At 40.0% G+C, this 27,544-nt stretch overlaps 1 protein-coding gene across 3 annotated transcripts in view; it reads left to right on the top strand.

Annotated features, from left to right (window-relative positions):
- Positions 1–27,544, top strand: part of RELN (reelin) — a 281,279-nt gene that overhangs the window by 208,537 nt on the left and 45,198 nt on the right. For all 3 annotated transcript variants that reach the window (XM_027888170.1, XM_027888169.1, XM_027888168.1), the window contains exons 25-38: positions 1,298–1,503; positions 4,724–4,895; positions 5,283–5,483; positions 7,580–7,815; positions 9,739–9,896; positions 10,795–11,002; positions 16,379–16,455; positions 18,048–18,206; positions 20,054–20,242; positions 20,469–20,742; positions 22,036–22,176; positions 22,268–22,445; positions 23,794–23,878; positions 26,136–26,318. In XM_027888170.1, the coding sequence (XP_027743971.1) occupies positions 1,298–1,503; positions 4,724–4,895; positions 5,283–5,483; positions 7,580–7,815; positions 9,739–9,896; positions 10,795–11,002; positions 16,379–16,455; positions 18,048–18,206; positions 20,054–20,242; positions 20,469–20,742; positions 22,036–22,176; positions 22,268–22,445; positions 23,794–23,878; positions 26,136–26,318 (2,467 nt within the window). The remainder of the gene's footprint in view (positions 1–1,297; positions 1,504–4,723; positions 4,896–5,282; positions 5,484–7,579; positions 7,816–9,738; positions 9,897–10,794; positions 11,003–16,378; positions 16,456–18,047; positions 18,207–20,053; positions 20,243–20,468; positions 20,743–22,035; positions 22,177–22,267; positions 22,446–23,793; positions 23,879–26,135; positions 26,319–27,544) is intronic.

Genomic DNA, 27,544 nt, shown 5'->3' with positions numbered 1-27,544 from the left:
AGTGACAGAGAAAAAAAAAATACTGCTTAAAACATAGGCATCATTTTATAACTTAGCCCAGGTTTTCCTCTTTGATACCTTTTTATGCTTGGAGACAGACATAAACCCATGAGTTGTTAGGGAATAGAAACAGTAGGCATGTTGACAGTTCTCCATTTTGAGGGGTGGTGCCAGGTTGCAGCTACTTTAATAAATGCAGAAATATGATCCCCACATCCTCCCTCTGGCTGCACACATATGGCTTTGGCTTACCTGTGAAAGCCTGTGGCAGCACAGTGCTGTGCTGGGGCAGGGTTGTGTCAGATGTATTGCATGCAGGTCACCTCTGTGGGGACGCTGCTCTCGTCCTGTGTCCTGCCTTGCCACAGGCAGCTTCATGTCACATATCAGCATCTTGTGGGTTTGTTGATGTGCAAGCCCACAAGTTCAGCTTCAAGCACCGGGGCACAAAGAGGGGTATGGGATAGTTCCAGTTACAAAAAAAACCCAGATGTTTAAACTGTAAAGCTTTTTTTTAGATGAATATGCTCAGTCCTCCTTTGCCAACATGCACAAAGTGACCACACTGACCTGTTAGAAATCAAAAACAGTCTTGGAAAAGCCATTCAGTAAATTTTACGAGGCTGTTTTTTTTCTCTCAACTATGCTTAGGTAAACATGAAACCAAATCCACAGTTTTTATTTGAGAGGCTCCTGATTTACAATACTGGCTAGGAAAAGAGCATAGTTTTGTGTAGGAACAGATCTTATTCGGGTGACACATGAAGAGAAAGTACCATTCCCTTGTTCTTGTGTAGGAGATGGGCTTCAAACAGCAGGTATTATAGGGGCTGATTTCAGGTGATCGGGTAACCCTATGCAGTGCAAGATTTAAGTAGGGAAATGAGATGTCAGAAATAGCCTTTTACAGCTCTAAGCATTATCATTAAAAAGCTGAATACTTAAAAATTTAAACCTGGTTGATTCAGGATATCCAGCATCTGCTCTTTGTCTTCTGGACATACTTGGGACCTTGAAGGAATGAGATGAAATAGTTGAGTGGAGACTGTGTGGTGTAGTTGAATTGTATGTTGAAATGTGTTAAAAAAAATACTTGCGGTATCATTTCAGGGTGATTAAGACCTAAAGGATGGCCAAGCAGAATAACTGAAAGACAAAATTAACACAAAATTCAATATCTTCCATGTTGTGTAATTTTCTATGCAATAATAATCTGTATTGGATCGTAAATATGTCTATTCATAATGAAGGTGTCATAATTAAAATTATTATTGCCCCTCTGTTCTTTGTATTGTAGGCTGGAAAAAGACAGTTGGTAAGCTGGGATTTGGACACAACATGGGTGGATTTTGTACAGTTTTACATCCAAATAGGAGGAGACAGTTCTTCATGCAATAAACCTGACAGCAGAGAAGAAGGTGTGCTGCTGCAGTACAGCAATAATGGTGGTATCAACTGGCAGCTACTAGCAGAAATGTATTTCTCTGACTTCAGCAAACCCAGGTAATAATTTTGGTCTAAATTAAATCCATACTGCATCAGCTTTAAAAAAAAATATTTCTCAATTTATGAAAACATGAATAATAATTTCAGGTTATAATGTTTAAAAGACATCAATATATGGAAACTTTTTCAAGCTCCCACAGTAAACTCCTATCACTAGGAATAAAAAATGTAATGAAAGTGGACCTTTAAAGACTGAAGTAAAATATAAAGTTTCCTATTACCTCCCATGTGAAACCTGACTAAAATTCTAATATCTGGAAAACATTAGCAAGCAAATGCAGAGCTTACCCGAAAGAGATGTAGAAATCTGCCATTTTCTCTGACTGTGGTTTCAGATCTAATGAACATACATTAATGTCACATAAAACAAAAGCTCCTTTAAATAACTATTTAAGGAGGAGAAGCATTCATGTTCAGCAGTTCAAATTTGCTGTAAGATACATTGTCAGTGAAAATTTAAACTGTTGTCTGCATAGGTATTGACATTATTTCTGTTAGCTATCATCTATGTTTTTCAAGATGCAAATAATTTTGTTTTCCCATCTTGTAATTTTGCATTGCAATGAACAACATTTTCAGAAGGACTTCTGTAACTCAGCAGACTTTTTTTTTTCTAAAGGTGATCTAGGCACTTGGAAGTGTAAAACTATTGGATTTTGTTTAGAATAGAATAGAATAGAATAAAATAGAATTGACTATTTCAGTTGGAAGGTGCCTATAGTGATCATCCAATCCCACTGCCCAACCACTTTAGGGCTGACCAAAAGTTTTGGTCATTTCCAAATGACCAATGCCTCTTAAACACTGACAGATCTGGGGCATCAACCACTTCTCTGGGAAGCCTGTTCCAGTGCTTGACAACACTCTTGGAACAAAAATGCTTCCTCATGTCCAGTCTAAACCTCCCTGGTACAGCTTTGAACTTTTCCCATTAGTCCTGTCACTGGATGCCAGGGAGAAAAGCTCAGCATCTCCCTCTCCATATCCCCTCGTCAGGAAGCTGTAGAGAGCAATGAGGTTACCCTTCAGTCTCCTTTTCTCCAAACTAGACAAGCCCATGTCCTCAGCCATCCCTCAGCTCCTTCACCAGCTTTGTTGCCCTCCTCTGGATGCATTCAAGGACATTCACATCTTTCTCTGACCATGGGGCCCAGAACTGCACACAGTGCTCAAGGTGAGGCAGGACAAGCACCTCTTTTGAGCAGCTGGTGATGCTGTGTTTGGTGCACTCACGTTTGCCGTCTTGGCTGCCAGGGCGTGCTGCTGACACCTATTGAACTTGCTGCTGACCAGTACCCAGAGATCCCTTTCTGCAGGGCTGATCTGCAGCCACTCCTCTCCCAGATTATACTTGTGCTCACTGTTACTCCATCCTAGGTGCAGAATCAACATTCCCACTTGTTAAATTTCATCCCATTAATCAATCCCAATGCTCCAATCTTTCAAGATCCCTCTGCAAGACCTTTTGATCCCCAAGAGATTCAACCTCCCATTTTGGTATCAGCAGCAAACTTGCTAATGGTGCATTCAACTCCTGCATCCAGATCCTTGAGAAACGTATAGAACAGGAGTGGCTCTGGGATGGAACCCTGAGGAACATTGCTGGAGACTGGTCACCAGCCAGATGTAGCCCCACTCACCGAAACTTTTGAATTCTGCCCTTCAACCAGGTCTTTACACCCTGAACCCCTCCTCCCACAGCTGGAGAACTTGTCCATAAGGATGCTGTGAGGTACAGTATCAAAAGCTTTACTAAAATCTAGAAAAACTACAGCCACCACCTTCCCTTCAGGACACACTCAACAGAGAAGCCAAATATTGAACCCTTCATCACTGGGCTGTGCAATACATTCTTTTTAGACAAAATATTGCCCTTCTGAGCAATCAAGAGTGATGGTCCTTACTGAACATAGCTATGCAGATTTATTTTCCTGCTGTTTCAAGTGTGCTCCAGATCTCTTTTGGCAATTCTTTATTCTCCAACACATAAATCTGGGAATCTGCTGGAAAAGAACAATTCCTTCTCCTCTCTCTGCCTCACTGGCAAGTGAAGCAGAGTCCATGACACAAAATAACATGAGATATAAAAAAAGAGTGCAAAAAATATTGTAGCTAAAAATGCATATATGTAAGTTGTCTGGAACAGGAGCAAGTAACTAATTATTGTACTTTTTGACATATATGTGATTAGGTTTGAAAATTTAACTTTTATTTAACATCATTTTAGTAAGGTGTTTCCTAAGTTGAACATAAAGCAAACTGAGACAACCTCAAGTTCTTTTATAAAGAAATGTATAGGAGGGCTGAAATATTTTTACCCACAGAAGAAAACTCTGCTACATAATCTATTGCACTGCAACAGAAGGATGCTTTTTTCTACAAATAGGACCAATCAGCAGAAGAGAATGAGAAATTATTTTTGCCAGCATATTTCACTATTACTTCCTGGCATCAGAAGAACATTAAGACTTGTTGAACATGGATCAGCTGAACAGTTTAATTCAAAGCTGGAGAGTTCAAATCAGTTCCTTATTGTGCTTGGCAATATAGTAATAGATCATAAAAAATAGATGTTGTCTTAAAGAGTTTACATTTTCCACTGACAGGAAGGACAAAGTGTATAAATAGGTATCTAGATATATAGAAGACTAGAATAACAGAATCATAGAATCATTAAGGTTGGAAAAGACCTCCAAGATCATTGAATCCAACCTTTGACTGAACACCACCATGTCAATTAAACCATAGCACTAAGTGCCACATCCAGTCATTTTTTGAGCACTTCCAGGGATGGTGACTCTGCCACTGCCCTGGGCAGCCCATTTTAATGCTTAACCAGCCTTTTAGTGAATAAATTACTCCTGTTGTCCAATCTGAATCTCCCCTGCCACAGTTTAAGGCTATGTCCTTTTGTTGCTGGTTGCCTGGGAGAAGAGGCCAACCCCCTGCTACAGCCTCCTGTCTGGTGATTGTAGAGAGTGATAAGGTCTCCCCTGAGCCTCCTCTTCTCAAGACTAAATAACCCCAGCTCTCCCAGCTTCACCTAATGTGTCTTACTCTCTTGGACCCTTTGTCAGCGTCGTTGCCCTTCTTTGGAAATCAAATTACTTTGGACTTTTAAGATAGATGCTGGCTTTCCTTCCCCTTTGCCCTGTTCAGTGGTACATTTCTTTACAAACTGTGCTCCCTAAAGTTCTGCTCCACTTCTGTTCTTCAGGTTTGTCTATCTGGAGCTGCCAGCTTCAGCCAAGACACCTTGCACCAGGTTTCGCTGGTGGCAGCCCGTGTTTTCAGGGGAAGGATATGATCAGTGGGCCATCGATGACATCATCATCTTGTCAGAGAAGCAGAAGCACATCATTCCTGTTGTTTATCCCACTTTACCACAGGTAATAAGCAAGAGCAGGCTGTGGGCATCCCCACGAACCAGGAACCATCCTCTCTGTTAGGAGACTTTTGTTTGAATATAATTTTCTTTTAAAATATTAGGTCTATTTAAAGGTCTGTTTAAAGAAACAGCTGTAGTGTTTGCAGCTGTGTCTCTGTGGGAATAACTTGGGTCTTATCACAAAATCATCAGGCTCCTAATCTTTGTGACAGAGGATGTAATGATATATCTCCTCGAAAAGTCTAGACTGAAGTTTTGGAAATTAAAATTCTTTGAAAATGACAGAAAATACAAATTGCAAAATTTGAAAGTTGATCATTTTGGGAATTATTCTGAAGTCACACTGCAAGGTGATAGTACTTGTGGCTTTCCTTTTCATTTCTAACAGAACTTTTATGAAAAGCCAGCATTTGATTACCCTATGAACCAGATGAGTGTGTGGTTAATGCTGGCCAACGAAGGGATGACCAAAAATGAAAGTTTCTGCTCTGCCACCCCCTCTGCCATGCTCTTTGGCAAATCAGATGGAGACCGGTTTGCAGTGACTCGAGATTTAAGTCTGAAGCCTGGATACGTCCTGCAGTTCAAGGTATTCCTTAAACATAAATCCCTGCAAGAATATCCCTAAAATTGCCCTTAGTCAACTTGCAAGATGCCACTGTGGCCACAGTTCAAACCAAGGTGATAAATTAGACCATTGTGTAGAGAGATGTGAAGAGCACAAGTATGAATTCAAACAGCATAAAATGCTGTCCTGCTTTCCAGAAGGATAACCAAATCTTTGGTGCAGGAGAGCACTTTTACCCCTCTGAAGAGGTTTTAAAGCTTTTTGTTCTTCAACACATTTCACAAGTGGGTTGAAGTGACTGTCACTGAATTCAAGTCAGTACCAGGAAACGCTGCTTCAATGTCAAGCAAAAAAGGATTTATCCCGTCTGGGGCTCCATGAGTACAAAAACTCCAATGAGGTTTGCGTACATTTTTGTATTTTAAACTGTTTAAGGATTTACAAGCTGCTCTGTACTCCAGTGTGGGTTTTTCATATAATTTACTTCATTGTGTCAATGAATATAGGCTCCAATTAGCATTTTCCTCTAAAGGGCTTACAGAAATTTCAGTGGTCTGACAATACATCAGAATATGGGCTCCAAAGAAAGTATATTTGCTTTGACAAGCTCTTGTTTCTGAACCCTAATCAAAATTTTATTGAGTTTATAATGAAATCCCATTGGTGAATTCTAGAGGTTGGTTGCAATGCAATTTTAATGAGCTCACCACAAATACACAGTCCTTACATAATTGGTGGATACAGACACTGAATAATTTACAAGTGGAATTATTAAAGAGATCAGATGTTTACAGGCAGCTTTTCAAATATAATTCCCACAGTTCTATAAATAGGAAAGTTAGGCAGAAATAATGGGGTTTGTAAAATACTCTCATTTCATCTAAAAGTTATGCTAATGAAATGCTATACAAACTAAGGGATTTCAGTACAATTTTTGAGTGAGTATTGCTTGTGGTTTTATACTTTAAACTGTCTAAGAGCCAAAAATATCTCAATGTATCAATACCATTTCGCCTAGAAAAAGGTGCTATTTGCTTCTTTACCACTTTCCTCTACTCCAGTGACTAAGTCTCCCTTCTATAGGTTTGATGAGCAACAGCATTTAAAAAATTGTTTAGGCTAAAAAAATCAATACTTACAAATGTTTCATACACGTTTCATCACTGAAGCATGTGGCAATGTAACACAAATACACAAAACATAAACAACGTGTATCACAGAACAGTGAGTTCTTCTTCATAAAGTCTATTATTTAAGGCCTAAATTCAGACTTTTTTGGAAAGCTTTTAAACCAGCCTGCACATAAATGTCTTATTTGCATGCTTTAATTTTACGCATATGGTTAAATGCTTCCGTAAGTTTGTGAAATTTCCATTTTAAATAGCAAGCTGGAATAATTTTGCATTGATAAACTCAAAGACAGTAATTTGCCAGAATTATTTCATTTTACATGAATGATTTTGTTTTACATTTTACATTCTATAGCTCAAGTAGAATTTCTGCAGTAAGCTAATGAAAACTAATATTTTTCTGATAGCTTGAAAAATGAAACTGAAAACTTCAAATCAGCAGTTGATTTTTTGTCTTGGTTGCATTCTCATTTCACATTTTAATATGCATTTTTCTACTTAATCCAATTTTACTCTATTCTGGGGGCCCAAGCTGCAGTGACAACTCCCAGACATCATTCCTGCAAGGCCAATGACAAGGCTGTGGTCAGGGCTCACCTGGGAGTCAGGCTGATCATCTGGGCACACTGGGTGGACTGCAGATGGGTGGGATGGATCTCACAGCTCTTCCCACTCTTGGGCATAGAGGTGCCTGTGCAGAGTTTGCTGTTTGGGGCCTGCTATGCACAGGAAGCCTTGAAAAGCTCTTTGCATCTTTTGGTGTGCTGAACTTGGCAAACTTAATGAAGGGATAGTAGGATTTTTTACGGGGAAATGTTATAGGAAAGAGTCCTACAATCAGTCACTGCTTGTTAGCAGGGTTTCAAAGCAAGTATTTGGAGCATTAAGCCTCCCAAACCAAAAAGTCAAAGGTGTTTTGCAGACAATAAATACTAATAACAGTGCAGGGTTTTCCAGCTCTTATCTAATGCTCTGCTTTTTTTGCAGCTGAACATTGGTTGCACCAACCAGTACAGCAGCTCTGCTCCCGTTCTGCTTCAGTACTCCCACGATGCTGGGCTCTTCTGGTCGCTGGTGAAGGAGGGGTGCTACCCTGCTTCTCCGGGCACGAAGGGCTGCGAAGGGAGCTCCCGGGAGCTGAGCGAGCCCACAGTGTACCACACGGGAGACTTTGAGGACTGGACAAGAATTACTATTGTTATCCCCAGGTCGCTCGCAGCCAGGTACTGTGCACTGTAAACCAGTGATGCCAGTGGGACCCATGAATTGGCTGCTGCTTCTGTGACGGCACACTGGGACAAAGTTGCAAAGCTGTGAATAAAAGCAGTGTTAAAAAACGGCAGATATGGGAAAAATATACGGTCCTCCCCAAAACAGGGGGAAGTTTTCCATTTTAAAAGTGTCAGATTGTTCTATAGAACGAAATTACAAAGCAGCAAGGCATCCAGCACATTTTAATTTGACATCAATCATCATCTGTCTTTATGTATATAATCAGTTAGGTCAGAGGCACCAGCAAGAAAGTAGTAAGCCATATGAATCAAATAAGCCATTTGAACAAGATTAATTTTAGTTACCACTGGGCAAAGAAACCTTACAAAGGTATTTGGGCTGTTGTGTAATGTGCTGTGTCACTGAAGGTGGTCGGGAGAGCCAAAGGGAAAGCAGGGAGCAATAATAGGTGTGCTCACCTGCAAGCATGACCTCAGCATTGGGTTAATACTGGTGAGAAAATATCAGACAGTGGAAGACACAAATAAGCCTTGAAATCAGGCAGCTTTTCTCAATCTTACTTCGATTTGGCTGAAGTTTCTCATTCCTCTTACTCTCTGTCTTACCCCAGGGGTAAAATACCCCAATCTGAGTTGCTGGCTGCACCAAGTGCTGCCAGCAGCTGTCCCCACTGAGCCCCTGGCCATGTCTCTGCTGCCTCCTGCCTCTCACCCCCCAGGCAGCTGCCCCGGTGCTGCCCCGAAGTTTCAGCCCCATCCTCCTGCCATGGACTTCTCATGCTCAAGCCCCAGCACAGATTTTGAGTGTGTGGCATATTTTGTAGCAGGAGAGCCGATGCCTTTGCCGCAAGGACTCAAAATAGCAGCTTGTACCATAACAAGTTTGTCTTTTCTTCAGTAATTAGCCAATAAAAGCAGGTGCCAAATTGCACAGATCTGACACCAGCTGATTTGATTTACCCAAAACAAGCAGTACAGAATCAATAGCAGCAATCTGTTTGGCATTATGTTCAGTAATGTGATCAGGAATAAGAAGCTGATGCTAATACATTAAAAATGTAAGTATTCTGACTCCAGTGAGAGTCTTGGCATGTTGAAAACTGGATTTGTTGTGGGTCACTTCAGAAGTCGTGGCTTAGGGGTTAACCAGAGAGGCTCATATTTCATCAGTTGGTACAGAGCCCAAGCATGATGATCACCTACCTACCAAATCCCAGTGCACAACAGAAAAGGGGAAGCAATAGGTTCATCATATTTTAGGCAGAGTAGAAAGGGGAATCTTAGTTAATCCATTAGTTTGGCAATGAGATTTTAAATCTGTTCCCCTCTCTGGAGCTCCAATAAAATGATTCTGTTAAAAGTTAAATACTGAAAATGAATAACCAAAATATATTTTTTCTTCAAGAAATTTCCTATGCGGTGGGTCAGCTGGAATAACTTAGTGTTAGCTCATTGAATTCTCTGGAGCAGTTTCAGTTATGCAAGTTAAGGATAAATCACTGTTTTCTAGGAATTTCGTCATCCAAGAATAAAAACTTAGTATTTCTGTGCACATGTCCTGTAGGACATGTTATTTGCCATTATTTTTAGAAAGTGGCTTTTTTTTGTATCCAAATAACTTGAAAATTTTTACTCAAAAGTATACAATCCCATAGCAAACTCTGCATCACTGCCATTACTGAATTCTTTTTGTAAGTAGTGTAAGAAATGGAGCTCTGAGATTTTAATATGTAATGAGTAGTCTAGGTTGAACTGGGTAGTAAAAGGCATCTTCAGAGTCATGTCTAATCATTCAGTCTTGTTGATAAGACCATGTATTTGTTCTTTGCATCACACTGGTGCATACAGGACAGAGCAGCAGATATTGAAGCTGGGAATAGCAATACCGTGTCCTTTGTTGTTGTTTCTCTACAGTAAAACTCGATTTCGCTGGATCCAGGAGAGCAGCTCCCACAAGAGCGTGCCTCCTTTCGGCTTAGATGGTGTCTACATTTCTGAGCCTTGCCCCAACTACTGCAATGGCCACGGGGACTGTGTCTCAGGGGTCTGCTTTTGTGACCTGGGCTACACAGGTAAGACAGCCCATTTCAGGTGAGATGCATTGGCAGCATTGGCTTGACTTAAAGCTGCAAATCTTGCATCTTGTTTTTCCTCTCTGGTATTCTGGAAAAATGTATGATGGCATATATTTCATGGGCTGCCAGCAAGAATCTTTTTGTTTTGTTAAATAAAATTCAGCACAGGCAAAGCGGCGCAGCTGAAGGCAGCGGACACCATTGATGTTTCTGGCAATCACAATCTTTGAACATCACCATCTGCATGAATGGGAAGGGACTAGCAATCAAAGAGAAAACAAAATCAAACATTATAAACTGAAAAGTCTGCTTAAAAGCATTTGGATCATCTTCAAAAGAATCGTTGCCATTTTTGAGTCCCCTGGCCATCAGATGGCATGGGACCAGGAGAGAACATATGCTCTGACAGGCCCTTCTGTGGAAAATTCTGCTCACTTTTGGTTTCAGGTGCCTTTATGCTGAAATAGAAAAAAATCCAAAACCCAGACCCTATGAAAAAACAGTGGTTGACACAACCAGTTGTACACTGTGCTCTTTTCAACCCTCTGTACCAACAAAGCAATAAGCTTACATCTTTTGTTCGATTTGCTTAAAATAAAATAAAAGGATAATATTTTTCTATTTACAAAAAATGCCTTATCAGCATAATGCATGGCTATTTTGCACCTAGTGAAATAAGCCATCTTAGAGTTGAGAGGAAGAGGGCTTATTCTGCCTTCAAAAATTTGTAAAGTGGATTTGAAAAGGTACAGTCATCGAGACATTTTCTTAGAAGAGCCTAGTGCTTTGTCGCATGTAGATGCAACAGAACCATCCGCCAGCGTACTGTATGTGACCCTTACTCTGTTCAGCACAGTTTCACCAAAGCATTTCCCTCTTTTTTTCTTTCTTGAAGCATCACATGGAACCTGTGTGTCTAACGTGCCTAATCACAGTGAGATGTTCGACAGGTTTGAGAGGAAGCTAAGCCCTCTCTGGTACAAGATAACAGGAGGTCAGGTTGGGACAGGCTGTGGTGTGCTCAGCGATGGAAAATCTCTGTACTTCAATGGACCTGGCAAAAGGGAGGCAAGGACTGTTCCCCTGGACACCACAAATATCAGGTCAACCCTCAGTGCTGCTTCTCACAATTGCCTGTGTATTCATGTTGTCTTTTCTGCCCTGTTGGAAGTGTAGATATGAAAAGGTTGGAAGTGGTTTTCTGGCAATCACAATCTGTACAAGAAATCTTAAAGGCAGAGAAAATACTTACTTGTTCATTCTGATGTACTATTTCTTTTTCCCGAAAGAGAATGCTTAGATTAGGAACAGTGGAATAGCAACATAAAATAAAATATTAACTCTCTATCCTTCTGAGAAGATAGTTTGCATTGTATTGTAGGTGGACAGGCAGAAGACATGGTCGTGCAAATGCACAAAAACTAAGGCTCTGCCCAGAACTGGGGAGAAAAACTCCTTTTCCGCTGACTGTGTTGAATTGCAGGCATGATGATGGCATAGCAAGGAGCTTTTGTCTACTTGCCAGATGTTGTGAATTAGCCCACTTGTCAGAAGTGTAAAGGAATGGAATGTGAATTATTTCTGCATAGCCAAGAGAGTAACCAGCCTTCACCTCTCTCCCTGCTTCCACTGAATCCTGCTCCAATGGCAGCAATTATCCTCTTCTCTCAAATTGTCTAACTGATTAATGTAATTAGAATAAACAAAGGGCTGTTAATTCTAACCACTATTTAGTCCAGACTTTGCTGCTCCTTTGTCCAATCTCATAAGGGATCTCCCACCTGAAACCTCATGGACCCTACAATTATGTCATTTAGCTGTATAAAAGATACTTCTCCTGACAAATACTATTCTGAGAGTAATTTTGTGATTTGCTCTATTATTTAATTTGTGACATCACTCAGCAAAGACTGGCCACAAGTTACTGCTACCACTCTGCAGCTCAGGCAAGTGGTTCTCTGTAGGGCAGTGTGGGTGCTGCAGGTTTCGGGACATGCTCAGCTGCTCCCTGGCACTGCCCAGCACAGCAACAGCTGCCTTCCCTCTATCCCCTGCCTGTCTTGTCACAATATATTTATATAATTTTGTAAATTAGTTTAAAATTATTAATTCTTTGACAAATACGCTTTGGACAAGCATATGTTTGTCTCTGGGAACTCTGGGAAGATCTGGGCACTTCTGTTCCACCATCTTTAAAACACCTGTTGTTAGTCCTGTGAAGCATCCACATCATCAAGATGTCTATATTCAAACAATATTTCTGAGCTACTTCTTCTTTCACAGAGAAATCTTTTTATAAAAGAAAAGTATTTCCTTTAGCTTTAATATTACTTTGAAACCAACTTTAATGCCAGATATTCATTTTTATAGCTTTCCATTTTTGTAGAGTTTGAACCATTTTAAAAGACAAAAGAAGTTTTAAAATACTGAGCAATTCTCTGTCTTGATTTTTTTAATCTCACTGCTTCTGTTTTGCACAAGAACATGGTCATCTGGTGTCTTAGAAATGCACCTAGAACATGAATGGCCAGACAGACACTTGATAAGAGCAACTAAGATCTCTCCTCTGAGCATGTACTCACTGTGTGAGCTGCTCTCCTGCTGCAACTGATTGTTCAAAATACATCAGCACTTCATTCTTTTCAAGCATGACAGTGAGGAGGTTAACTTTCTTCAACAATTCAGACTCGAAGCCGTATCCCTGACCTGTTTGCTAGACAGAGCAAACACAGTGGTCTTCTCAAATACAAATGGGACTAACATGGATTTTTTGCTTTCTTCAGTCTGTGCTAAAGGGTAGTAGCCCCCTCATGTTGCATGGACTCTTTAGACTACAGCAATTACCCCAGTCTGCTTTTGTGTTCCAAAACAAGAATAGCTGCTTCAAACGGACAACAACAGCTCTTCCTAAAATAGGGTCTAGCAAAGGCCAGTGCTTTGTCTTCTGCAAACATGTATTTCTTTCTTTCACTAATTATAAGGCAATCTGTGTTGGCCGCGTATAATGTAGATATTCAGCTTCAGACACCTGGCCTTGAACAGATGCATCTCACTTTAATTTTTGATGCCATTTGTAGCATAAACCGGGTCTTTTTTTACTAGAAGTAAAGGCAGACTAAGTTTGTGAGGGTATGAGGGGTTAACCGAAAGACCATCCCCTAAAAAGAAAATAATTCCTCAGCCTAGAATTTCTTTTTCATTGTTGGAGCTAAAATTAATATCACTTGAAAGAGGAGATTAGAGGGGAGCACTTTTTCCCGTTTTGGTATTACTTTTTGCATTCAGTAATGCCTTGCATAGAATTCAACTATCTTATTAGGGGTCATCTTAGCCCCTGCACAGTTATCTTTTATTTTTGCGAGGGTTTTTTGGTTGGGAGGTTTTGATGACTGGGTAAACAGCAGGAAAATGTGCCTTGAAAGACATACTCTTAGATATGTGGATTGAGGGTTGTGAATAGGAAGGCTGAGACTCCTGCAGTAGATTTTTAAGCTGCTTATTTTCCAGGTTAATAGTGTTTTCCCAGACCTTTTAAGATCTTGTTTTGTTAAATCAGGCATGGAAGAGCCTGATTGAAAAATTGAAAAATATTGCAAGACACTAAAGTTTTATTTTCCTTCTGCAATTGCTGCATATCTACCTATGCATTTTCCCCATCATCTTGCTGCAGTTACAGCTTTTTGAATGTAAAGTGTAAACTTTATGTAAGGAATGTAAGTAATTTTTCTTCTTTTTTTCAAGTACAAAGACCCTTTTCCCGTTCACCCTTCTCTTCCAGCAGAGCAGAGTCCAGTGGGGCTCAGTGTTCCTGGTTCACTCTGCTCCAGAGGGGTTAAGATTTGTCAGCCTGAGGTGTGTTGTGCTGCTCAGAGAAGCAGCCCAACAGGACACTCCCAAACTCAGATGTCACACTAAGAGAATTTAAAACTAAAGCTTGTGCCCTGAAGCCAATGATCATAAAAAACCACTCAATTTTAAGTATATCCATTAAGTGATATCATAATCATAGCCTTGTTTATCCTATTGCCTCCCTTTTCCTTTATATGAATGACTACACTTTTTTTTTCCCAGATATCAGGAGAATGTCCCATAGCACTAAGAGAGCTGTGTCAAAATTCATTTCACCCAGATCACTTTCTTTGCCTTACACTTCAAAAACCCCCTCCATCTCTTCCCTATTGCCTCGCCCAATATGCCAAAGGCACAATTTCACTGGCAGTATTTCCGTCCTCCTGTGTCAACTGACGATCTGATCCATGGATGCATTCTGATTGCTGATGAGCTACTGCTTCCCATTTTGATGGCCTGTCCCTTATGACACTCTTTACTATCTGTTCAATAGGAGCATTTGCACACAGTAGCTACCTGGCAGCTAGATAAAAACCATGGAATATATATATTTTTTCCAAATGGTGACATCTGGCTTGTTAGCTGTCTTGGCTCCTCTCTGCTTTACAGAGTCCATTGCTAATGACTGTACAACCATCCCAGGGATGTTCTGGGTCAGACACTTATGGATCAGATGGGGTGATTCACCCTTCTGCAGAAAGGGTTTTTTTTGTCCTGTGTTTTTGCTTTTTAATGATCTTTACTTTTGACAAGCATAAAAGAGAATTTTATCACAGGACTGTAAATCTTTTCACCTCAGAGACTTCTGTCTAGTGTTTTATTTCCTTAATACTGTCTCAGACAACACAGCTGCAGCAAACAAACAGGACCTACCTGGCTAAATGGTGTAGAACTGTGAGCCTGATGATTCTTGAGGTATCTATGGGGTTATGTTAGAAGTAAGATTGATGAGGATATTCAGGCTTGTCCTAGTCCCTATGGATATAGAAAACATCTCGGATAGAAGATACAGATTTTGAGAACAGAAATGGAATGTGGTTGGGTTTAGAATCAGAAGAGGATCATGATACTGTGTATGTAGCAGTGGATGAGGGAAATTGGAGTCCTGTCTGCATTGTACTGACTCTGGCTGCAGTCCTGTGGCTGGTCTGTGATTTTACCAGAGTCACCACAAAAATTAGGACCAAATTTCCTAAATTAAAAAGAGTTATCCTTGTGGGGAATTATCTGAGTGGTAAATCAAGCCTTGTTTCTTCACGCAGAGGCACAAATTCACCTCAATAGTAATATTTTAAATAAAGAAGCTATCTACAGGTAATAGGATTAACGAAGCCTGGTTTCTCAACATCCTAATTTAAAAACTGGCAGGGAAACAAGGAGGAGAATGGCATTGCCAACTTGCAGAATGCAAAAACTCATTGTGGGATTGAGTCCAGTTTCTGGGCTCTGCTCAGGTGCTGTTTTGGGTGTGCAATGCACACAACCTGTGAAGAAGGCGTAGATGAGGGGGTGATGGCATTCTCAATCATCTCAATGCTCTTTACATTAGTTATGCCCCAATAAGACTCGGATGAATGTCTGAGACATGCAGTGAAATTTGGTGAGTGAGCAGCAGGACATTAATTGAAATTAATTGCTGCTACAGAACACTATAGTGTTCATCTAAGAGGAAATGTAAACTACTCTGAAACCACAGAGTCACAATTAAAAATACCAGCTCAGCAAGAATACAAGGGCATCACTGCAGATTGGGAAAAAAAAAAAATTAACAATATTTTGGAGCACAAAGATGGGGTAATTATTAGTTCAGATACAGCTGAATGTGGATGTTCCAGGCCAATCCAGAGTTTTGTCAAAACCAGCAAGGCTCTCTCAAAGGGGTTTGTGGCTTTAGAAGGCTTGCAGAAAGCAGTTTTGGGGAAAATTGAGGATGTGGAGAAACATTCATGCAGAGAAACAGATGAAAAGGTTGCCATGGTTTGCAGTAGAAAGGAATAAGAGAAGGTAGGGAAGTGATAAAAGCACTGACTACAGGGGCAGGTTGCAAGAAAAGCAGATCAGGAACACTTTTTTGGCATTTCACTATGTGAGAACAAGAGGATATTCAATGAAATCAAAATGTATAGATTCAAAATGAAAGGGTCCACTTCACAAAATGTTCAATGAGCTCATTTCACTGAAAGTTGTTTACATCAAGAATTTAAGGATCTAAAAAGGATTGATGCTTTAGTGGGGATATAATAATTTTATTACAATTCTAATGCTGTGTCTAAGCTTTATCTAATTTCCATTTACAAGAGACTGATGTGATGTAACACGCAGCTTTGCCTGCTTCGGAGATTTTGCACATTTTGTGAGAGACAGAACTGCTAAATTTTGCTACTCACTCCAAAAATTCAATTAGTAGGTATAGTATTAATAAACCATATCACTTTCTTCTGTTTTGGGTCCTCCACTGTTTACCATAGCCGTGTTTGATTTCTCTGGGAACATTACCTAACCAATAAGCCTGAAATAATGACCTAACTGAAAACGCCTCATTAGTTAAGAGAGGAAAATTATCTTGACTGATCTTGTGCTATCAGAAGATAATTACACTTCTTCTTTATCCTGGTTTTTTTTTTTAACAGGCTAGTTCAATTTTATGTGCAAATCGGAAGCAAGACTGTTGGTAACTCCTGCAACAGACCAAGAGCCAGGAATGAAGGTAAAGCCTCACTTCTTTATAATAAGGTTCTTGTATTTTGCATCTTCTGCAGAATTTTTGCCTTTTGATGCCTCTAAGAAAAAATCAAAAAGATTGTTTACAAGACAAAGTGTAATAACTTTTATTAGACTACTTGATAGTGTTGGAATATAGGTAAATTTACAAGTACCCAGAACTTTCTTCAGGTCTGAGATAAAAGGAATGAAATCCAAGTTAAGGATAAAGTGGGCAACATACATTTCCACCCTGAAGAAGAGTTGTGTGTCTTAAACCTGTTCAGTTGCTGAACTACACCAGTGAGTCTAATAAAAAATTTCCTCCCAAACCAAGCTTATGCATGATTTGCCTGAAATGCAAAATTATAAAGCTGTAGCTGAAAATTTATTTAGTCTGAATAAATTAATTTCTCTCCTATTTACTCACATGCTAAAAGTTACTGGGGTGGGAGGCCTGATATTGTGTTTGGGAGGGATCAGCAGTGTTTTGGGAGCAGATTCCCCATGTAAAGTGCTCTAGTTGCATGGAGAGAGACCACTGACATCTGGTAGATGAGAAAACTGAATTTTCCTCTCAGGATAAATCATTTAACATCAGTGGACTGTTTCCTGATATTTGGCATTTACATGGACACTGACTCACTGAGAAAAGCTGTCATCTTGTAGGGTAGATTACATGGAGAGTTTGATTCTCCTCTCATTTGTGCCACTATAAGACCCCAAAAAATAGCCCATTATCTTTGAACATAATCCAGTATAAAAGAGTTTTAAGAGAAGAAATATTCATAGGTGCTTCTTTCTTACATTATCCCCTTTGATGAGCTCATAAGTGACTTTGAAATTCTGTTGTGTCCTAGGATTCGTCATACTGTGAGTATGATGGAAAGACTATATCTTAAATTGTCTAAATATTCTAATTAACTTCCAAGGATGCTGTGAGCTTGTATACATAGTATGGGAATTGTGAGTTTACCCATATTGTGAGCCCAGCTATCAGAATTACAACTTAGTGTCCCACACAAAGTTCAAGGATACCCAACATGTAATAAATACTGACTGTACAAAAAAGTAACATTATTCCTGTCATTGCTGTGGTACAATCATTAGTTTCAACCGAGACTGTAAAATATTTGATCCTTTGACTTTGATGAAGACAGGATAATGGGTGGCAGCTGGTGACCTGTGTCACCTTTGCAGTAGGACTTTGTCCACAAAATGCTCCTGGACCAGGGGATGCCAAAAGGATAGGGGAGATAGCATGGATTTTAGAAAGAGGTTCTTCACCCAGAAGGTGGTTGGGCACTGGAAGAGGCTCCCCAGGGAAGCGGTCACAGCACCAAGGCTGACAGAGTTCGAGAAGCGTTTGGATGATACTCTCAGGCACATGGTGTGATTCTTGGGGATGATCCTGTGCAGGGCCAGGAGTTGGACTCAATGATCCTTGTGGGTCCCTTCGAACTCAGCATATTCTGTGACTCCGTGAGATGTCAAAAGGCATGCACTGGATGGGGTTGGCAGTTCTTGAGTACAGGGTGAATTGCCCCCAGCTTTGCTCTGCACAGTGAGACAAACTTCTTGTTTTAATTTTAAATATAGGGCTTGTTGTTCAATACACAAATGACAATGGGATCACCTGGCATTTGCTGCGAGAGCTGGACTTCATGTCATACCTGGAACCCCAGATTGTTTCAATAGACTTACCTCGGGAGGCCAAAACCCCTGCCACTGCTTTCCGCTGGTGGCAGCCACAGCATGGTAAGCAAGACAATCCTAAGAATTCATTAAGCAGCTTTACACAACCCACATGTCAATGCTATTCACATGGACATATTCTGCAGAAACCTCAGCTTACCAAAAAATACAGTATTTTGAACAGTTGGGTGCCCTAAGAGCAAATTTAGGCTTTCCTGAGTCACAGTGCAGGCGTGATTCTCATTTAGAGCACCAAGCTGAAGAGGGGGCTTAAGAGTAAAATTGTTTAAGAGCTAAGTTTAAACCAAAGATGCTGAGATAACAGAGAAGAGGGGAAAAAAATCTTTCATTTAAAAAAAAAAAAAAAAAAAAAAGAAAATATCTCCACATTCCAAAACAGGACCTCCTCCTCCCCCCAGGAGCTCCCCTGCCTTCTGCTGCACCTGCAAAACCCACTCAGCCATTTCCCACGTCCTCAGCTCAAGGTAAAACCCTGGTACTGTCTGATTTGTACAGCCACTCTGAGAGCTCCCACCTTGCATGGGGGCACATTACCACTATTAAAAGTGTCCTGATTGCCTTGCCTTTGCACAAGGTAGCATCTCTCAGATCCCTACAGGAAAAATAAGGTGATATTCAGAAATACGGTAAAGTACATTTTAACAGCAATTCCCTGGGGAGCAAAGCACACAGCTTACATTCAGGTAATTATGGCATGCAGCTTCTTAGGTATTATTTATCATTTTGATGGCTTATTTTATTCATACATTTTCTTAACACTGTAGTTGCTGGACTTAATTGTCCTCACTAGGGAAGAGAGTAGACGAGGCAAGAGGGATGTTACTGAGTTAAGAAGCCAGTTCCTTTGTGAAAAAGTGCTCATCAGCAAGTGGTGCACCACAGACCATCATTCTGTGATAATGATTTGCACTGGTGAGTGGTGCCATGTCAGACCTGCTGCTCCCTACCTGTGTCCTTCCCATGGCCACTTGCTCTGGCAGCACCCGGATGACATCTCTCCTTGCTGAGAGTGATGGCTCTAAGACCACCTGATGGAAGCCCTGTGGCTCCCAGTAGAAGGGAGAGTTTATGACTGGAGGTTGAAATATCACCTTCCATACTAGCGCCTACTGATGACAACCATTTCTTATTACAGATGTTAGTTCTTCTGTGGACTGTCCTTTGTCTGCCATACCTCAGTGCACAGTGGCCCTATCAGCAATGACCCACGTTCCTCATAGTGGCAAGACAAAACTCCTGCCATATAGCTGCAAGCTCACAATTTATTGTAAAGGCTCTCCTTCTTCTCCTATGAAGGCAGTGATTGTTCAGTAAAATGTTTTTTTCAGCTTTCCAGTAAATAGGTGAATTGAAATGAAGGGTTGAAGCAATGGGCTAGAGATGATGATAAAAGTGAAATGTCTGTAGGCTGGAGAGAAAGAGAAGAGAGGTTTCCAGGAATGAGAACAGCACTTCTATAAATATTATTATCTATATTCCGAGCCTTGAGCATTTTCCTTTGTATACTATTCTCTTTTACACAAAAGCTACTTTGGGCACTAGACAGAGGCCTTTCCAATTTAGCAGTGGGGAATGGCAGGAAAGTTGTGACCCTTAAAATGAAAATCCCCAGTCTAGGGACTCAGGGAGTCTCATTCAAATACAGGGAGAGTGTTTGTTGGAAAAGGCACTGAAGCTAAAGAAATGAAGAGGGAAATGTCTGTGTTTATCTGTAACAGAAACACAGTCTTGAATCCAGGTGCATCCTTGAGTGATGTTTTAGTCTTGTTTAAGTTTTGTTTAGTCTTTAGTCACATAGACTGAGCAATGCTCACTGGACGAACACAACATACGGCCAGAAAAAACAACTTACAGGGGCTCCACTAACCTGTCTGTTCTGGTTTTTATAGGGAAGCATTCAGCTCAGTGGGCTTTGGACGATGTCCTTATAGGGATGAATGACAGCTCTCAGACTGGCTTCCAGGATAAATTTGATGGAACTGTGGATTTACAAGCAAACTGGTACAGAATACAAGGAGGTCAAGTAGACATCGACTGCCTGTCTATGGATACAGCTCTGACGTTCAGTGAAAACATTGGTATGTGTCATCAAACATTGTTACATTTTGTAAGAGTGCATTTTATAAATTATTTATGGGTCAAGTTTCATAAGATGGGAGGTATAGACAAATTCAGGCACATAGTAATCTGCAGGGAAGAGAAGGCTGAAAAAAGGTGAAGATAGAGATAAATTTGAATGACAGAACTAAAAGCATATGCTAAAGGTATTATTTTATTTGTTTTTGTTTGTCTCTCTTTTCTTAGGAAAACCTCGTTATGCTGAGACTTGGGACTTTCATGTATCAGCCTCCACTTTCTTGCAGTTTGAGCTTAGCATGGGTTGCAGCAAGCCATACAGCAATTCCCACAGCATTCACCTGCAGTATTCTCTAAACAACGGGAGAGACTGGCACCTGGTGACAGAGGAGTGTGTCCCTCCAACAATTGGCTGTCAGCAGTACACCGAGAGCTCCATCTACACTTCAGAAAGATTCCAGAACTGGAAGAGAGTTACTGTCTACCTCCCACCCTCAACCAAGTGAGCACTGTTCTTCTGGCTGTTTAGCATGACAAAGGTTTTGCTGATCTAATTTGAGCAAACATCCATCAGCTTGGGAATGTTCTGCATGTCTTTTAAATTTTTAACTGTGTGTTGTCACGCCACTAGAATTTTAAATTTCACTTCAAAATATTTCATCAGCTATAATGTGAACTTAAAGAAGTAGCAAGTTTGATGAGTGAATTCTTAAGTCTTGCCTGTAATCTATGACAGTAAGAACAAGAAAGTTAAACCAGCTTTTCTAAAATTTATGAAGTGAGAAGCAAGAATTAATACCCCAACCAATCCTTTCACATAGTTCTCTTTTCTGTCATTCTACATAAGTTGTCATCCAACATTTAGGCACGTTAGTCATGACATTCAGCAAGTTAAAACACGTGTTACTGGACATGCCACCCTCACCCTTTTGACCGTGTGGAGAGTTCTGCCTGCCTCCTTGTGATTTCACATGGTTATAATTGGATGTGGCAGATATGCTGGCATCCATCTCTCTAAATAAAACCTCTAGTGTAGAGAAAACAGATGATGATGATATTGCTTACCATTGTTCTGAATAGATCTGTAATTCTTCAAAGCACCCCACACATTACCTCTGCAAATTTCATCACCCAGAAAATACGGTGGTAAAAATGGTCACACAGTAATTGAACCGGGACTGGGGTTCACGTCTTGGTTTCTAATTCCGTAGTTCACTCCTGAGGACCATGCATCATCTTCCAAACAATTTTTTTTTCCAAAATACTTTCCTCTTCTGAGGATATGAAGGCAGTCACCAAGGACAGCAGTGTGTATGCATGTGCATGTTTGTACGTATATATTCATACATTCTTATATATATATATGAACATTTATAACCATTGTTTTTCTCTTTACACAACATTTAATATAAATGAACTTTCATTACCTCTTACTTTACTGAAGCAATTTTATTGTTTCCACTCTGCTAGCAGCACATGGAGCTGTCAAATGCTAATGGAACTACTCATTTCTGCTCAACCACTTTGCTGATCAGGAAGAGTTGCAGCAGTGTTCTTTCTCGATTATCATTTTGGGCACCTTCATTTAGAATGTACTGGAATCTTGCCAAAAATACTAACCCTGAGAAATTGAAACTTTCAGTTTCAACTGGAATATGAATCTTTTACAAATAAGGGGGCCATGCTTATTAATGTGCTTTTCTTCTCCCGAAGTCTGTGGGATTTTCTTCATTATTTAGCACTTTATGGAGGAGAAATTTTGAATCCTGAAATACATTTACTCTGTTTTGAATAGCTCTCCCAGAACACGGTTCAGATGGATTCAGTACAACTATGCTTCTGGTGTGGATTCTTGGGCTATCGATAATGTGGTCCTGGCTACAGGGTGCCCCTGGATGTGCTCAGGTCACGGCATCTGTGATTCAGGTCATTGCATGTAAGTAGAAAACTGCTCAACCTGCTTTGCAGAAAGCAGTGTTTTATCTGGGCTGGATGGATAGCACCTTTTCCTCCCCATTTGTTGGTAGGTGTGACAGAGGCTTTGGAGGTCCATACTGTGTCCCAGTCCTTCCTTTGCCATCTGTCCTGAAGGATGATTTCAATGGTAACTTGCATCCAGACCTTTGGCCTGAAGTCTACGGTGCTGAGAGGGGAAACCTGAATGGTGACACCATCAAGTCTGGAACAGCTCTCATTTTCAAAGGGGTAAGAGATTACTTACACTGAAAAAATGAATAAAACCCAGTAGAGTTAAAAGCAGAAAATAAATTTTTTGTTGTTTTCCGCATATGTTTATTTCAAAGTCTTAAGGCTAGAATTTGGCATTTCCATTTTTCATCTTTTCTTGCCCTAAATATGCACCATGTTTGTCACAGTTGTCTTTTTTATCAACAAATGAGTTTCATCTGTTTGTTGGGTATTATTTTCATTTGTGGAATAAATTCTTCCTTAACCACCAAAGAAAATCTCTGCACCAAGATTCTTGAGGTGAAGTGAGCTATTTGGAAATATGGTACACATTACAGTCATCTCAAAATCTCCGGTTGGCTTTTTAGTATTTTGAATAATACAAACTAGTCAGAACTGTAGTCTATGTTAACCATGTCTGTGTGGTTAGCCTGTATTTTACTCAAATCTGTCGTTTTGATGTTTTCTAGCTCTTTAAATACTTCTTTACTAATTACAGATTTTAAAAGGCCAAGAAATATATTTTCTGGACTTCTCAGTTTTATAACAAAATGCATAATAGACTTTTGTTCACATAAGTACACAAATTTTAAGCTCACATGAGTCTTCATTTGACACTGTGAATTCAGGTACCCCCAAAAAAACAAAGTTTGGTGTATAAATTAATTCTTTAGAAATATATATCTGCAAAGCCTTGACTCCAACATCTTTAGGTTCTTTAAATCTCAAATCGCGAGTTGTGAATTGTCTAAAATTTGGATTGGTTGTTCCTGCTGATTGTTCCCCCGGAGGAATGGATCTGAGAAAAAAGGAAGCTTTGAGAGGTAGTTTGCCAGATCTCTGACTGGGTCTGGCCTCAGAATCCACACAACATTGAGCTCATCTCTACAGATGAACAGGACCTTTGGGGTCACTTTGAGGTTTCTTGTCTGCTCCCTTTCCTTACTGTTCTAAGTCAAGAGGTTGCCCAGAAGAGCATATTTTTAGAAAATAGTTTTAGAGGCACAGAAAAGAAATCCTAGAGAAGTGTTCCTGCCTGGAAATGAGGGTGCTTCGCTACTATACAATTTGCATAAAACGTGAGTATGGCAGCTTGGACTTAACGCCCAAGTCAGTGCTTGCAGATCAGATCACATTGCAATGGTTCTGGTGGGACACATCTCCATGTCTATCCCTTTCCATTACTGTGGCTCACTTTGCCAAGACTATCACTGTCCCCATTTTCTACCTGGGAGAAGGTGTGGGACAGACCACTGCCTTTCTTGCTGCCACCAGCAGTCATTAGCAGACAACATCCAAGCAACAGTAAGATGCAGAACATCTCCAATAATGGGAACTGAGATTCACATTTATATTCTGTTTGCAGGAAGGACTGAGAATGCTTGTTTCAAGAGATCTAGATTGCACTAATACCGTGTACATCCAGTTTTCATTTAAATTTATTGCCAAAGGTAAGATCACTGTTGATTTCCTATCACTTCTCTAGCTTTATTAGTACATGGTAGCATCACAGAAAAGAATATGGATTTACATTTTCAGCTTAAGTGTACATGATCATCAGTTTATGATAGATTGTATGGGAACTTGTTTGAAATTTTGCATCGTCCTTACCTTGCTACCAGCCTGCATGGCCATATGTGCCATTCCCAAGAAAAAAGTAAACTGTGGTGGTGTCAAAAACAGTGCACTCAGTACAGCCTTAGAGCAGAAGAGAAACAAAACAGCTCAAGATTTTTTAGAGATTTTCCACTATGTTGGGGGAAAAATGAATTTATCATTTTTTTTAGGTCATAAAATGGTGCCTACAATAAATTAATTAAGGGACTTGTAGAGAACTACAGGGTTTTTCATTTTCAAGCTTCATTCCACTGCATTAAAAGTTCTAACCATTTGACTGCCTAGTAGATATCTTAGGGATGACTAAAACTCCACAATTCTATTTGATTGAAGTGAAGAATAGTCAGACTTTGCAAGACAAGTTTACACATTAGTTTCACAAGCTTGGGATGGTTTCTCTACTATGAGGACTTTCAGTGCAATGATTCTGTCTCACTCTGCTCCAAGCCCCAGTCATCTCTGGCTTCTCAAAATAATTTCATCAAAGTCAGGAGCTACACGGTAGAGAACGACTGCCTGCTTGAGGGTTTGAGTCACTCCTATGCAATTTCAGAAGTTTTTCCCAGTACTGCTTGTAGAATTGTCACTTCCAGGCCAAATTCTGAATGTGCAAAAACTCCTCTCCCTTTGGTGGAAGAAAGGCATCCATAGCTCCTGCAGGATGCTCAGTGCTCTGGGACTGGACCCTGACTGACTCACCATTTGCCAACAATAGCTTGAAAACAGTTTTGAACTACCTCTTCTTCCTAAAAGTGTCTTAGCCAAATATCTCTATGGACAAGTAAAAATCAGGTCTTTGTGAATTGTGATTGATTTCCTTTAATAGGCACTTAATCACATATATTTGGCTATTTAGTACTAATTCTAGTACTTTATCAAAAAGATAGAAAACAGTAACAGCCAAAAACATACCATACCCCAAAACAATAACATGCCAAATGTTCCATGTTTATAAGCAAAATTTTTGTGAAGACTTCTTTCTAAAACTATGCCTTGGAAATATTCCTATACATGACCATTGCCAAAATATGAAAAATTAATGCATCAGACACTTTGGTTTCAGCAAATTTGGTTACTTTAAAAGCAGAACATGGGAGAAACTTGCACAGTAATGTGTACTGAGTCAAGGATGAAAAAAATTGTCCCTTAGTCTTTTTCTTCTGCTGGTTTCTGCCCTCAGACTGAGTTTTTGGGGACATGCCATCACTTTGCCACACCATGAAGGGAGCAGAGAGTGTAAATTGTCTGAGTGAGAATTCAGCTCAGAAATACCATCACTTGGAACTGATATTCCTGGCAGGTTAGGCATAGGCCAAATATTTGCTGGGGGCTGAGCTTGTGTATAGTTACCAGCATCAAGTGCAAATACTAGCTCTAATTAGCATGTGATAATAGCTAGGGCTGTAAAGAGCCTTTTATTTTTTCACTCTTTAAAGCTCTAAGTTTAAAAAAAAAAGGAGGAGCTGGTAGTTAGAAAATGCAAATTTTACTGTCAGTTCCTCTGATATTTAGGCCCAGCTTAAAGCACAGAATATTGCTTTGTTGTTGTTAAAACATGCTAATAACGATCCTCAGTGTTTTCCATCAATTATATGATTTCCGGGCACAAATATGCTCATAGCAGTGTCTGCAGTCAGAGCCAAAGACTCTAAATTTGTGAGGATGAGGTCTATGTATTTATCTGTGGGTGCTACAGATGGTAATGATAATGTCTGGTACCTGAGAAAAACAAGCGAATAAATATGGAATTACTGGAAAATGTCTGGAGTAGAAGGAGCTGGTTTGTTCTAATCTAAAAAACTATAGCACTGGGATAGCTGAGTAATTAAATATGACCGTACATATAATGAACAACAAGGTAAATTTGGGTCCTAACTCATTAGCATTTTGCAGACAGACAAGCAAGGGAAAGCACAGGAAGATGTGTGTGTACAATACCTATGTAACATCTCAACAGCTTAAGTTGTTGTTAAAGGGAGCCCATACTTTGTAACAGATGTCAGAGGAACCTAATTGTATTTATACTTGGAGAAGCATTTTTGTAACTCACCAGATTTTAGTGAACGTAAATCCACGTTCTCTCTGCTCCAGGCACACCCGAGAGGTCTCACTCCATCCTGCTGCAATATTCTGTCAACAGCGGCATCACTTGGCACCTGATAGATGAGTTTTACTTCACACAGACTACAGATGTCCTCTTTATTAACGTTCCTCTGCCCTACGCAGCCCAAAACAACGCGACACGGTTCAGGCTCTGGCAACCTTACAACAACGGTAAGGAAGAGACACCCGTGGGAATCCAGTTCCACACTTGCACAGATCAGCATCTGTAGCAGGATGGGATTTTTGAAGTGAAAAGTTACAGAGACTCTTAAATCATGTTTTTTGTATTTTTTTGTCTTTGAACTCCTTCAATTAAAATTACCACAGGATTATGTTTACTGTTCATACAAAGCTGTTGTATGCTTTAAAGTGAAAGTACCTTAACCTGAGATCCCTTGATTGTGCACAGAAGACTGTCAGCTTTGGCCCTGGAGGGAGTGGGCAATCAAGCAACACCAATAAAGTTAACTCAGGTTCCTCTCATTATTTTTAATGGACCCTATTCTCATTTACACTGAGGCCCCGCTAGGATGCTCCAATTATACAAAAGTGTCCCAGGTGTAAATGCAAACTGGGCCTACCTTACTCAGAATTAACTAGGCATTAAAAACCCATTTAGAAAGAGTATGTAGCGAGCAGTTAATCTTTTGATTAAATTGTAAAGGACTAGAAAACCACAAGAGGAATGCAGCTCATTCCTCCTGATTACAGGAGATGTGACAGCTGAAGAAAGCTCTCCTCTGCTCTCAGTTACTCTGAGCACATTTCTTAGCAGAAACTGACATTAAGGGATCATTTAGACTCGGTGAAACAGCAACAGTTTATTCTCTGCAGGCAAATACCTAGCACATCTCTAACAAAAAAACCCCAAATTTAAATCTGGTCGTGACAATCCAGTTCCAGTTCACTCTGCTGATGTGTCCAGCCAAAAACAATTACCTAAACTTTTCTTGCTGACATTATCCCTAAGTAGAAATTTTATTAAAAAGAAACCTTTCAAATTTCTCTGATCAACTCAAATACTTTTAGATAGACAAAAAAAGTTACACAAAAGATCTGTCAATCTAATCCTTCCTCTCCAGTTTGAAAACAGCAATTTTCCAACATGTATGAATACATAATCCATTGGAAAGAAGGTCACTCAGAGTTTTCCTCTCTGCCAAAGAGCTCTTCCCAGGCAAGCACAAGCTTCTGAGCGCAAGGAAAAAGTTGTAGAATGAAATTGCACTTTCAGGCTGCTTGGGCTTTATAGCAACTGCCCATTTAGATGATTCTTAATTGAAGAAGACATCAATGATTGATAGAGTTTCACAGTAAATGTGATTTAAATAGAAGATAATTGTTCAACATACGTTTTTCACTCTTCAGTTTGCTGTGACTTCCATAAAATTTAGGGA

This window comes from Empidonax traillii, unplaced genomic scaffold (genome assembly GCF_003031625.1).
Source record: "Empidonax traillii isolate 1590-97213 ecotype Southwest subspecies unplaced genomic scaffold, ASM303162v1 scaffold234:size820800, whole genome shotgun sequence".
NCBI classification, from domain to species: domain Eukaryota; kingdom Metazoa; phylum Chordata; class Aves; order Passeriformes; family Tyrannidae; genus Empidonax; species Empidonax traillii.
This window is presented reverse-complemented; position numbering and strand designations above follow the sequence as displayed.